The sequence below is a fragment of the Rhinopithecus roxellana genome, chromosome 1 (assembly GCF_007565055.1).
Source record: "Rhinopithecus roxellana isolate Shanxi Qingling chromosome 1, ASM756505v1, whole genome shotgun sequence".
NCBI classification, from domain to species: Eukaryota; Metazoa; Chordata; class Mammalia; order Primates; family Cercopithecidae; genus Rhinopithecus; species Rhinopithecus roxellana.
Window position 1 is genome coordinate 199,606,029 of NC_044549.1, and position 13,818 is coordinate 199,619,846.

A 13,818-nucleotide genomic window follows, 5' to 3' on the forward strand; every position below is an offset into this window, starting at 1 on the left:
TTGAGATTATGGATCCGCTTTCATTACCTAATTCCTTAATTTCTTTTAGCTTCTAATCAGAACCCACATACACTATGCCGAGAAGCAATACAATGGCAGCAAAGGACAGGGAATCTGCAGGGTACATGAGAGCTGATTCTGCTTTAAACCAGGCCATTGCGCCATGAGCCCGACGCCGAGCTACACCCTCATCACAGTGAAGCACAGTCCAAGCTGAGCCCATACTGAACCTCCAGAAATGGTTTCTTAGAACCTTCACCTGTTCTAGCCTAAATAGCTGCCTCCTACCTCAAAGGGATCAGAGGGGACCTACAAATGCTTCTTATCCATTAACTCTTACCCTCTCAGTTAAATACCCAGATGGCAACTTCATTATTAAAATTAACCAAGGATCCAGCAACTCACTTAGCCTAGGGATGTTCCAAGCCATTCCAACCCATGATGCCCCAGAGAACAGTCTTCAATAGAAATGAAACAACTGGACCCTATGGGAAGTAGAGCCTATGCCAGCCACTAAAACACCAACATTCATGCAAGCAAGGAATGTTTTTGCTTCTAGAAAGTCAGTTTCCATGGCTTCAGACTGTCTAAAGATCTGTCTGCATTATGAGAAAAGAAGAAGAAACTAGCCAAAAAGTAGATGTGTTTTAGCAAGCATTTCATAATCCTGGGGAATGGGGATTAAAACTAAATTTATTTCCAGACTTCAACTGTCCAAAGTAATAAAGTCAAAGGCTTTAGTTGCTCTGATGCAGTGGCTGAGGAATGAAGAGAGGAGAGTGACAAAGAGAACCCCTTTCACATTTATGATGCATTAAAATTAAAATACTGCTCTACTTCCTGGACCCAAGTATCCCACCAGACCTCACCAGACTCATCCACACTAACATGGACATTAAAGAAACTCGCAGAACCAGGCCTTTAGAGCCAGGATCCTTCCTCATCATCTCAGATGTCAGAGGGTGCAAATGGTGGGAAATGTCCAGCTGTTGATGCCAGCATATCTAACACCATCATTCTCCATAAGAAGAAAGTTATTCGGCTCCAGCTGGCATGGTTGGTGAGAAGCCCTTCCCAGAATACCTAAGGCTGTGGTATTTGTGGGCAGCCAGCCAAGCAGCAGGAGTGTTGACTTTAAAGTGACTTCACACTCTAATGAAGAGATACTGAAAAGAAAGAACAAATGTACAAACCTCCTGTCTCAAATTTAGGGGTTTACCTGCTCCCTGATATGCAAAGTTCTACACTCCTGGATGGACTAGGCTGACGAGACAGAAGAAAGATTCTCTGAGGGTTGAGGGAGGAAAATAAACAGAGAGTAGAGTGTGAGTGTGTATGTGAAGTATGTGTGTGTGTTTGTTGTTCTGGAGTTTTGTAAAACAGCAAAGCCATGGCATTTTGCTCTTGAGGGGCTCAGAATTGAATGTAGAAAGTTCACATATCACTATTTTAAGAAATGTTTCTTGAGATCCCACATCATTCTCATTTCAAATCTAAGTTTCCCGGGCAAAGTGTAGGGAAAGTAGCCTAGCAAACTCTAAAGAACTTTACCTCAGAAAATAAATTTTTTAAAAAGATGGAGCCATCCTATGCTGTACACCTCAAGGGCTACCATTACCAGACTTACAATGTATGTGAACAGGCCACCCTGTTAAGTAACATGTGGGTTGTGGCCTGAGGTACATTCAGGACTCAGCATTCTTCCTCTTGGTAAACACTCACTGAAGTGGTTTTCCCAAGCTTGAGCCACTGCAACAATGAGCATTGAGTATACCTGGACTAGATTTCTTTACCACCCTTAAACTCCCACTTCCTCATTTAGCTGTCTGCAGCAAAGGTCTCTGCAAGATCTGCTTTAAGCAGACAAAAGGAAGACACGAAGTTGTTGGCTGCTTGCTCTGCTTACCTCCGAGATAGACTTGACAAATCGGATCCCATCATTGGCTCCTTTCACCTTGGCCAGGCAGGCACAGAAGTAATCCCAGTAGTCCTTCTTGTTGCCCAGGAGTGTGGCCTTCTCTTTCTGATCAAACTGGGTAGGGAAAGGGACAGGGAGAGGAGGTCCAAACCCACTGCTTTTCATCCCAGCATTTAAATGATAAATAATAACAATAGCTTCTTAGGTGCCAGCACTGGGTGAGACCCTTTATTGGCATTATTTTTATTTATTGGCAAATCAAGGTGTGTTAATACCCTGTTCATATAGTTGGGTGGAAAACCACCAAATTTGTTATTAACAGATGAGAAAGAAATATAAGAAAAGAGTCTTAGCCAGATGTGGTGGCTCACACCGGTAATCCAGCACTTTGGGAGGCCTAGGTGGGCAGATCACCTGAGGTCAGGGGTTCAAGACCAGCCTGGCCAACATGGTGAAACCCCATCTCTACTAAAAATACAAAAATTAGCTGGGCGTGGTGGCGGGCACCTGTAATCCCAGCTACTTGGGAGGCTGAGGCAGGAGAATCACTTGAACCTGGGAGGCGGAGGTTGCAGGGAGCGAAGATTACACCATTGCACTCCAGCCTGGGCAACAAGAGTGAAACTCTGTCTTAAAAAAAAAAAAAAAAGAATCTTAAGGGCAATATGAAGAGTGTTAACTCTGCTTTGACTTAGGGAAATAAGATAATGACATTTTATCCCAGTTACTCAACTCTTAAGTTTCAATATTGTTTAATACACCTACAACAAATTTAAATAAATGTCAGCTCTGAGTCATTTCAAATTCAAAACCAAAATGGGCTTAATTGAAAAAAAGAAAGGCTCAAAAACATTTTTACAATGTTAAAGAGCCAGGTGAAATGGCATGAGAGAGACAAGTCCTTCAGCACGTTAGGGGCCTTTCCTCTAGTGGGCCCACATACTACGTGTTTTGGTGGGATGTGACGTTGCAAAATAATGGTGTTCACAGTGATACAGGTATACCTTTCTATAACATTTTATAGCATTTTTTTCTGATTACAGAAGCAAGATATGCATATGTTATTAGGATATCTAGATAAAACAAAACACAAAAATTGAAAAAAATTTAACACCTAATACCACTACCCTAAAATAACTTCTAGATCATTTCCTTCCTGTCTGTTTTAGTTGCATGCATTTTCCATATCTGCAGTGTTCGTTACATCAGCACTTTTTGGGCTAAGCAGGGATAGGAGTTATACCATGAATATGTTAAAAGAAAATATCCTGGGCTGACCCTAGAGTTTCTGATTCAGTAGGTGGGGATGGGAGCCAAGAATATACTACGAATAAGCTCCCAGAGGATGCTGATGCTGCTGGTCTATGGACTGCACATTGAGTAGCAAAGCTCTAAAACAGAAGCCCATGGATAATCTTTAGAGGGTCCGCACACTCTTAGAATCTGCCTGCAAAAATGCGTGATTGTGTGTATACATACATGAATGTCTTTTTGGGAAGACTCTATAGCTTTCACTAAACTCCCAAAGGGGTATGTAACTGTCCCAAAGTTAAGATCCTTGCCATACAGTAACCTTCTGACCTACCTTACAATGACCTAAATCTCTAAAGGATGTTTTTGATTCTCAAAGCCATCATAAGGGGCAACCTTGCAGTTCCCCAAAGGATCACACTTGGAGGACTGAGCTTGCGCTGGGGACTCCTCTGACCTTCAATCTAACCACAAGGGCTTACTGGCCCCTTGGGCTTTCTGAACCATATCTTGAATGCTGATGAGTCACCCAAGAGGGAGAAAAGAGATACCAATGCAAAAATCAACACATTACAGGCATCACTTACTTGCAGGAGATATTCAAGTTTATAAGAAAATTTATGCAAGCTGGTGCTGTCATCCGTGATGGGTTCCCCTGCTTCCTGAAATTCTTTGCTTAGTTCTGTCACAGCATCTTTAAGACAACAAATAGGAACATGTAACCAGATAGTGACTAAACTCAGAGAGAGAAGCAGGAATAACCCAGGAAGCATGAGGAGCATGTGGTCAGTGATACAAGCACCTCTGAAACATAAAAGGGTATATAAGTATCCATGAGATATAACTCCAAGTCAGGGAGTGTTGAAATGTCCTGAGAGCCCACAGATATTTTACAATGCTTGTTGACTGGGCACATTTCTTGTTTACCATTGTCTGTCCACCACCCAGGGCTAGTAATTTGCATATAGTAGCTGGACAACAAATGTTTGCTGTGTGGATTAATCATTCAGTCCCTGAATACTGACTTCCAGAAAGCTTTATGTTTATTCTAGCCATATTTCAGGTTCTTCACTATAACCCTACTGCTCATTATAGGTAAGTGCAGGATCAGAATACCCAGTGTGTAAAAATAATAGTAATGATAATCACAATTCCAACAATGACAACTGCACCTGCTTCTGTTAACTGAGTGTCCTTGAGGGGCTAGGCCTTTACATGTATTTTCTCATTTAATACGGCATTGAGAGGCAGGGATTGCCTTATTTTGATGAATCTAAGATGCCATTAATTATAAGATACATCCCGGTTCCAGAGCTGTTAAAATGTCAAAAAAAAAAAAAAAATTAAGTACAGTTTAGAATCTATGAAGTCTGCTATGATTATCCCCATTTTGCAGATGAGGAGTGTACAGAGAAATCAGAGCACTTGGCCAAAGAACACGGGTAGCAAACAGCAGAGCTGGAATAAGATCCCTGGTTTTCTCAAGAGCTTCCTAACTCCAGAGCCCACCTCTTAACTTCTAAGAGAATTTACCTCCCTGTGCAGAAAAGAGGAAAACCCACCTTTGACTCTCACTTACTGCCTCTGCTGTGGGACAGAGGGACTATCGAGACACTGGATTTGGTTTAGATCCTGGAAAACATTTCCCCAGTTGAAATGGTTGGGATGTGCTTGACAAAACAATCTGCTTCTCTGGCAATTCTTAAATTTCTAACCCCTGCTCCCGAGAACCATGGTTTGAAGCAGACCTGTCCAGGACTGAAGCCAAGCCTAAGATGGCTGAAAATGTAGTCAACACTGACCCCTCAGGCAAAGATTAGCAAATGGTGGAGACAGGTCCTTGGGACTGACGCTTACAAGTGACAATTGTCCAGCTGTACCTTCCTAGAAGTGTCTGCAACGGCTGGCACTGACAGCCAGTGAGCCAAGGGCCTGGGAGAGACATAGAGCCTTCCTCCTCAGGTCAGGTAAACACTCGCAGCCTGATCTGGGAACTCCTGAAACTTTGAAGGAGGAGACTCTGGACATGAAATATGAAATGTTCAGCTCTAATCTCTGATACTCTAAATAATATTAGCTTTACAGGAATTACTATCTGATTCTTTGAATAATCTTGAGAAGTGGGTGTTATCATCACACCCAGCTGGCACATGAAGGAAGCAACTGTGTGTTGGAAAGGTGAAGGGAATTGTCCAACATTTTCCAGAGTTAAAAGAGAAGCCAGAAGCTGAGCACACCCCTGCCTGACTCCAAAGTCCTTGAAACTGCTGTCACCAAGAGGGTAAGTGGGCTGCCCTGCAGAGGAGTGAAGGCTGTGTACCACACAAAGACGCCTCAGTTAAGGACACTCCACGCTCATGGTAGATGCGGTAGATTTGTAAGCTTATTAAGGCATTTACCAACAGATCAAAGTGGAGAGTACGGAGAAGGTGGCATCTTTCAAGAATTCCCACCAAAGTGCTCTGTGGCCTATGTAAAGGATGTTGAAACCAACCCAGGATATTGCGGGTGGCCAGACTCAGCTGGTACATGGGACAGGCAATGTTCTAGATCAGAAGCTTTACCTGAGGTCCCCTATTTCACCCTCTTCCCTCCCAATAAGGACCTCTAGGTCTCAAAGTTATCCTCAAGAACCAGATATTGAAACACAGAAAAGACTGCCTACTTTATGGAGAGATCTCTTAAAGCTACTGGCAAACTCAGATTTGCAGAGACTGGCATTTTACTTTCTCTGTCTCTCTGCGTAGATTTAAAAAAGCATCTAATGTCTTAGCTGAAAGTAGACTATAGTGGTTAGGAGCATAGACTGGTGCCAGGCTGTTGGTATAGAAAGTGCCTGGTGCACACAAAATGCCATGTAATTCTTAGCTATCAGAGGCACAAGGCACAGTAGACACAAGATTAAAAGCTTGAGAAAGTGTTTTTCATCTTGTTGACTTTAGAACTTCAGAATGAGAACTGCATTGTGGCCGGGCTAGGCCAATGGCTCCTGGTATGGGAGATAACTGCTGGTGGTGTCTAAGCGGTTAGGAGCCTGGGCTTTTAGTCTGTCAAGAAAGTGTCACAGCAGACTCTGCAGGCATGGAGGAAGTGGTCAGCTTCAGACTGTGTAGTATCAAGTGTCCTGGAGCTCCACATTGCTTAAAGATCAGCACTGGTGATGAGTGGGGATGGAAAACATAAAAATTCTGACCCCTGGGACAGCATCTGAAAGAGTGAAACTTGGAATTTGCAGCCAAAAAGAAAATAGTCCATTTCTCCTGAGTCTATGAAGCTTTATCTGCACCTTCCTCTGCCCTGCTTTTCTCCAGTGAGATAAGGGATACAAGTCACAGCCTCTCTCAGTGGATAATGCTGAGCTCAGGGAAGTCTGGGAGGCAGCAGGCCTGGACCTACAGTGCATCCCAGGCAATGGGCCGTCCGCCAGCCAGGACCCAGTGGGGCAGCAAAACAAGACAGGTGGGTCTCTGTCCTTCCTGCTCAGTAGGAGAAAGAACATTCTTTCCCAAAGGAGCCAACTTCATCAGAGCTCAGAAGTTTGGGATTTAGCCAAAGACTTAACAGGCAGCTTGAAAACACACATATGTGCACTAATGGAAATCAGATCCAGTCCTGGAGCGGGGTGTATGATTTTGTTTACAAACTGGCTTTACAGTCCTCTGAAAGAAAACCAGGCAAACTTTCCAAGCCTTACACAAGGTGGATATTTGAGCCCCAAATATTTCAATGTGATGTGACCTGAGGACTCCAATTACTCGTGGTGTGAACAAAAATGAAAGGGTTGAATTTCAACTGGCAACAGCAAAAAGCCCTGCCACAAGTCCCTCAAAACCAAACTCAGTCTGCCCAGCAACCTAGCATACCTTGCAAGTCTCGGATGATTCTCTGGAGCTGGCTCTCTGCATTGGTGGAGGCCATGGTGAGTTTGCCTTTCTTGTCTGTGTGTCTCCTGCTTGGGTCCGGAGGAAGGCTCAGAACTTCGGCCCTCTGTGGCTGTCTGCTTAGCAGTGGTCAGACTCCATGGTGGCACCTGCACAGAGGAAGAGAAGGCCATGGAGGAAGCAGACACAGACACAATTTAACGACAATATTAGAGAACTCTGCTCTGGGCAGAAAGGTCCCCCTATCTCGGTGTATTCCCTCAAGAGGAGGGCTTGACCTTTCTGTGTGGGCCTTGCTCTGTGGGCACTCTCTGGTTTGTTTCTGACACACTTATATTCAGACACAGTGACCTGATTTGGGACTTAACAAGAAATTAGATCAATCACATTGCAGCCTATTCCTTCTGAGCTCACTGTCCATTCACCGTAGATAGGACCGCCTTACTTTCCTTTAAAAAGCCACCCAGTGGCTCTCTCCACCCCCTCATACCAAAGGCTACATGGAACCAGTGCAGCCCAGCTTCAGACAGCTCTGCTAAGCCTAAGGATCCCCATCTCCCCCACACACTCTCTAGCCTTTCTTTCTCTGAAGAGCGGTCAGTCTCTAGCCAGTCTGTGCTAGTGGGGGAGAGGATAAGGACACATACCCTCAGAACTTCTGGACCAAGGAAAGCTGGGCTTGCCTGGCAGGGTCCCCTTCGTTGGGAGGCTTGCAGCCTCCAGCTGCCCAGAGTCCAACTCAGCCTGGGTGTGCAGATGCTGCCTGGCCTTCTCTCCAGAGGCCTGCACAGCCCCTGTACCAGGCAATGGATGTGTCTCTATTTTTAAGTTTGGTTCCAGTCCTCTCCCAGCTAGTGAGTCCTGAGTTATCAGCCCTACTTGGGCAGCTGTTGAAGTGATTTAACCATAGGGCTGAAGGCCAACAGAAGTTAAAGAGATGTGAGCACACTGGAAAGAGGTGTGGACATGCATCTGGAGATTCCTACGTCCTTTAAGAACCTCTCATTCTTCCCTCAGATATCCAGTGCAAAGTTGTAATGTTTGCTGGCAAAGTAGATAGCAAGACTAGAGTTGGCTGTGGCGGCAGCCAACACTAAATGAGGGTCTATTGCGTGCAGGGCTCTGTTACGGGCTTTACACACAAGATCACTTTTAATTCTCACAATCACCCTGGTGGCGCAGATAACATCATCCCTGTTTACAAAGGAGAAAATGATGCTCAGAGGAGTCACGTAACTTGTTTAAGGCCATGGGCCAGTGAGGCGAGGAATCACAGGTTTGAACTCTGGTCAGTCTGGTTTTTCCAGTAAGTCCTACTGACTTTTTAAGACTGAGCCATTGTCACTACAGCAAATGACCAACCACTTCCACCGGCTTGAGGTACCACCATGAACTCCAGTGTCTCCCAAGCAGTGTGAATACTGAGTGTTCTAACACATGCCACCTCTCACTCTCCCACTCCCACCTTGCCCTCATGGCTCCAGGAGTCCAGGCAAGCAGATCCCGTCATGGAAATCACCCCAGCCACAAGTTCCTCCAAATATTTACATAAGGATTCCTGCCTCTGCCCGAGGAGAGAAGGGCCCTATCACAGGGTGGAGATAACTGGAGACTATTTTTAACTAACTAGCCAATGTAGCTATGACTCAGTGCAAACAAGGCCCAAAGAGGACTTCTCTGGCTTAGGAGGAAGGAAACAGACATATGCCTGTACCACAGTCCCAGGAATTCATGAGCCCCAGAGAGAAGAGCTTCAGGGCAGCCACAGAGAACCCCCCAAACCTCCCAACAAGTGTTGGCACCCATCCATCAGGGACACCAAACTGAGGATGGGAGTGCTTTATGAGAAGCCTGCCTGCCCATCCCTGGGTGTCTCTCCAGGTCACCAGCTGAACACAGGGCCTGAGCAGGGACCAGCCGGCGCCCTAGAGAGAGCCAGAGAGGATAAAGATCTCCACTATCAACACACAGCTGCCCCAGCACATTCCATCAAGTGCCTACTAGGTGCAGGCTGGGGATACAGAGGCACACAAGACACAGTCCATCCCTGGAGCAGCCTGGCTACCCATGAAGGAGACAGATGGAAAAATATCACATATCCAGATACAGTGGAAGAGGCCCACATAGAGATATGGATAAAAATGCATGGGTACTCAGTACTGAGAAGATATGAACTATGGGTATACAAAACAGCATGGAGGAATCTGAAATGCCCTGTGCTGAGTCAAAGAAGCCTCTCAAACCACTACAACTGTGCAATCCCATTTATATGCTATTCTGGCAAAGGCAAATCACTAGGAGAAAAATCACATCAGCAGCTGCCAGGGTCTAGGGGAGAAGGGAAGGTCTGGCTACAAAGGAGCACAGGAAAATATGGGGGGCAATTCTGTTGAGTGCCTTGATTACGGTGATGGTTACATGACTATATGTATTTGACAAGCATATACTTGTCACAACTCATATAACTGTAAATTATATCTCACAAAAAAGCAGCATTGTGATGAATTTGTGAAAAAAAAAAATGCAATGGGATCTGAGAAAGGGAAAATTTAATTCAGTTTGGGGAAGGGAGAAGTGGTAGACACTCTGTGATGGCCAGGCCTAAAAAGTGAACAGGCGGTCACTGGAGAGAGCCAAGAAGGAAAGGAAAGGCACGCAAGAGTAAAGGCTGTTTCTCTATCTGCATTCCTCTTATTTGGCTGCTGCCAACACAGAGGAGCTTGCAGTCTCTGAGAGAAATAATCCTGGAGGAAGACGACTGGAGTGATATACCCTGTGAGTCTTTAAATGCAGCCCACTGGGTCTGTGTGTACACTTCTGACCATGTCTGTGGAGAGGGCGGAGGTTGGGAAGGAGGTGATAGTAACAACAGATCCTGAGTAGCTCATCCAGGCTGCACCCAGGACAATGAAGGAACCATACAACCAGCTGGATTTTCTGGAAACCAGCCCAAACTGGAGTCTGGCAAGAGGGAAACAATGTCTGCAAACCAAAACCAGTATCTTGGCATCATGAGCCTGAACACAGATGGCAACACGCTCCTTTAAGACTTCTTGGTGCTTCGGTGACACTGCCCTTGTGTCAGCCCAAGGCAGGAGACCTTCCTGTCTGACCTTGGGAGTGTGCTCTTGGCTGGTGTCAAGTTCCCAGGTCCTGGGGTGAGCTGTTCCCAGCCACTGATTACACAAGCTGATTTTCCAAAGAGCCTGTGTCACCACCAGCGTAATGAGCCCTAACAAACTGCCTGCCAGGCCTGTGGGGTGCGGTGGGCTTCCCCACTCTGGCTCTGGGTCATCACCTTACAGGGATTCAGGAAGTAAATCAGAGCTTCCATAGAGAACATGGTCACCATGGGGATGCTATTTTCATGAACTCAGCATGTTGCCCTGCTAGATCCTCCATCTCGGTCTGAGGTCATTACTAACCAACAAAAGGCACAGAATGGGCACAATCTCTCTCCAAACATGGCCAACTTCCTTGTGTCTCTAGATAAGCTTGCCCTTTCATTGAGGGAATCACAGACTCCTGGCATGAACCAGCCTGATCCTGACATCTACAACCCATTAGCAAATGGCTCTCCTAACTCAGGAGACACTCAAAGCTCTGTACACACTACCATGGCTGCCTCAGCACTGGGGTAAGGACTCCAGGACTCACATACTTCACAGGGCCCCCAGTGTGCCAATCACCTCATAAACCCACAGTCCTCGTTGCACAACACGTAAAAACCTTCATTGCTGTCTCTGACAGGCTCTTTCAAGTATCAGAGAAATGAGTTTTATAAAATCTTTGGAAGCATTGAATTTCCTTGCCAACAACTCAAAATTATGTTTAAGCCTATCCAAAATGCCTGAAAACATCCAATTTTCTGATAAAGAGGAAAAGGGACTCAATGCATTTTTTAAAATTCTTATTTTTCACTTGGTACTAGTGTATGAGTTCCTAACTACAGTGACCTAGATATCATTTTAGAGGTAAAGGACCTTCTCTGACCTCCAAGTGTTTCCCATACCTGCCCAGATGCCCTAAATGCCTTAAACAATAGCAACAGCAATTTAGTCAACTTAAGATACAAAGATGCTGACTGACTCATGTAAACATATTTACGCTACGATGCAAGTGACTAATACTCATAATATTGCCCAGAAACTGGCTCAGACAGCAGCAATAATAGCATCCGAGTAGCCATACAAGGAAAGAAGAATCATCAGGGGAGCAGGAGGTTGGAGGTGTGGAAGTCAACCTTTCTCCACCTTTAAAATTTTGCTCCCAACACAATAGCTAAGGGCTGACCCAGAGAGGGCACCTTACAGTTAGATTCCACCCCCAGTCCCAAATAAGGAGGAGCCTACCAGTTGTAAAGTCTCCCCTGACCAAGAAAGAGTGTTAAGGACAAGGATGGTTAAAAAGGCAGAAAAGCCTTTCTGGAAGAGTCCAATGCCTAGGCCTGGTTCAGCACACCCAACGGCATCTATCTAGTTACCACCTACAGAAAGGGAGGCACTTGGCTGGTACCTGCAGCTTCGAAGGCCTGGAGGTCCTGCTGGAACAGGGGCTGGAACAATCAGCGGGCAGGCGGACTGTCCTTCCCACAGCTTCAAGAGGGTAGCTAGGAGAGTGCCCCGGAGTTTGCCAGAGGGCAGCTCAGGGGCAGGCATTTCAGCACAGGTGAACAAAGACTTATTAGGTGACCCAACCCCTTGGACCTATGATTAAAGTGTTAACCCACTGCATGCCTGGGTCGTCTTTCCCAAACATTCCTTCTTGCCTGTCATCTTCTCTTTTTTTTTTTTTTTTTTTTTTTTTTTTTGACATCCAATGAACTCTGAACTTTTTATTGGCCTCCTGCTCCCCAAAGGGTACCCTGCTTTTGCTGGCTTAATGCCTCAGAACTTTGGTGTCGTTGGTCTCAGACACCACTTTGCCATCCACTATCCGGCGGGTGGTGGTCTTTTGGATGGTTTGCATGGAGTTGCTGCTGTCCAAGGCATCACCAAGATTGAATTCCTCGCCATCTTCCAGCAGGCGGCGGTAGGTGGCAATCTCAGCTTCCAGCTTGACCTTGATGTTCAGCAGGGCCTCATACTCCTGGGCCTGTCGCTGTCCCTCTGCCCGGGTCTGTGCCAGCTCTGACTCCAGGTGCAGCAGGATCCCATTGAGCTGCTCCATCTGTAGGGCGTAGCGGGCCTCCACCTCCCTCAGGCTGTTCTCCAAGCTGGCCTTCAGATTTCTCATGGAGTCCAGGTCGATCTCCAAGGACTGGACTGTACGTCTCAGCTCTGTGAGCGTCGTCTCAGCAGCTCCAACCTCGGCGGACTGTGTGGTGACCACTGTGGTGCTCTCCTCAATCTGCTGAGACCAGTACTTGTCTAACTCCTCTCGGTTCTTCCGAGCCAGCTCGTCATATTGGGCCCGGATGTCTGCCATGATCTTGGCGAGGTCCTGAGATTTGGGGGCATCTACCTCCACGGTCAACCCAGAGCTGGCAATCTGGGCTTGTAGGCCTTTTACTTCCTCTTCGTGGTTCTTCTTCATGAAGAGCAGCTCCTCCTTGAGAGCCTCGATCTCTGTCTCCAGCTGCAGTCGAGTGACATTGGTGTCATCAGTGACCTTGCGGAGCCCATGGATGTCATTCTCCACAGACTGGCGCATGGCCAGCTCTGTCTCATACTTGACTCTAAAGTCATCAGCAGCAAGACGGGCATTGTCAATCTGCAGAACGATGCGGGCATTGTCCACAGTATTTGCGAAGATCTGAGCCCTCAGGTCCTCGATGATCTTGAAGTAATGGCTCCAGTCTCTGACCTGGGGTCCCTTCTTCTCCAAGTGCTCCCGGATTTTGCTCTCCAGCCTCCGGTTCTCGGTCTCCAGGCTCCTCACTCTGTCCAGGTAAGAGGCCAGGCGGTCGTTCAGGCTTTGCATGGTCTCCTTCTCGTTCTGGATGCCTCCCATTCCTGCCAGACCCCCAGCCATCCCTGAGGCCAGGCCCCCGGACCCCATGCCGCCCCGGAAGCTGGTGGAGCGGGACACGGAGATCCGGGAACCAGAGCCCCCGGCGCCTGCATAGACACTGGCCGCGCTGCTGACCGGCCGGGCGCCGTAGCTGGGCGCCTGGACAGAGCCCAGGGACCGGTAGTTGGTAGAGAAGGTGGAGCGAGTGGTGAAGCTCATGCTGTATGGGAGGAAGGCGAGACGACAGGACTCAGGCTTTGCCGACGACCTTCTCTTTTTCTTAAAGGGAATGAGAACTGGAGGTTTTGCCATGGCTTCTTGAACCTTCTCTTGGTTCCCTCCCTTCCACCAACAATAGCAGGTTCCTTGGTTGCTCTCCCAGAACACATACAAAATGGCCAATATTCCAGTCCATGGACCCCAGAGAGCAGGGCTGAGAGGGTTCTGAGGGGTTGCTTTTGGATCTGGGGGAAGTCAAGTCTCTTTTTAGTGAGGTAGGCAGTTGCTCAAGGGAGGAGCCACACCTCTGTACTTGAAGCTGTGGGGCTGAGAAAATATCCAAGAGGTGACAATGACAGGCATGAGAATGTGGACAGTCTCTGGAACAACTGCATCAATAATTGAGAACTCAACTGGTACATCTACTCCTGCCTCAAAGAATACAGCCCAACCTAGGTGGGGAAAAACTACAGATCTCCAAAATTATATGCTCTGGGACCTCTCCTGACCCAAGTGTCAAGGGGGTCAATCCAGCCAGTTATGAGCTAAGAACTGAATCTCTGATAGAATATGACATAGCCACAAAACACGGCCTTG

General features: G+C 46.8%; 1 protein-coding gene and 1 pseudogene across 2 annotated transcripts in view; both read right to left on the reverse strand.

Annotated features, from left to right (window-relative positions):
- The window catches only part of FYCO1 (FYVE and coiled-coil domain containing 1), a 79,801-nt gene that overhangs the window by 60,313 nt on the left and 5,670 nt on the right, over positions 1 to 13,818 (reverse strand). The window contains exons 2-4 of the mRNA XM_010374799.2: positions 7,033 to 7,199; positions 3,757 to 3,863; positions 1,907 to 2,032 (exon numbers count right to left, since the gene is read on the reverse strand). Coding sequence (XP_010373101.1) covers positions 1,907 to 2,032; positions 3,757 to 3,863; positions 7,033 to 7,087 — 288 coding nt within the window. The 5' untranslated portion in view covers positions 7,088 to 7,199. The remainder of the gene's footprint in view (positions 1 to 1,906; positions 2,033 to 3,756; positions 3,864 to 7,032; positions 7,200 to 13,818) is intronic.
- LOC104671351 lies at positions 11,865 to 13,268 on the reverse strand (annotated as a pseudogene). The gene has a single exon (XR_749274.2). The product of XR_749274.2 is annotated as a keratin, type I cytoskeletal 18 pseudogene (transcript).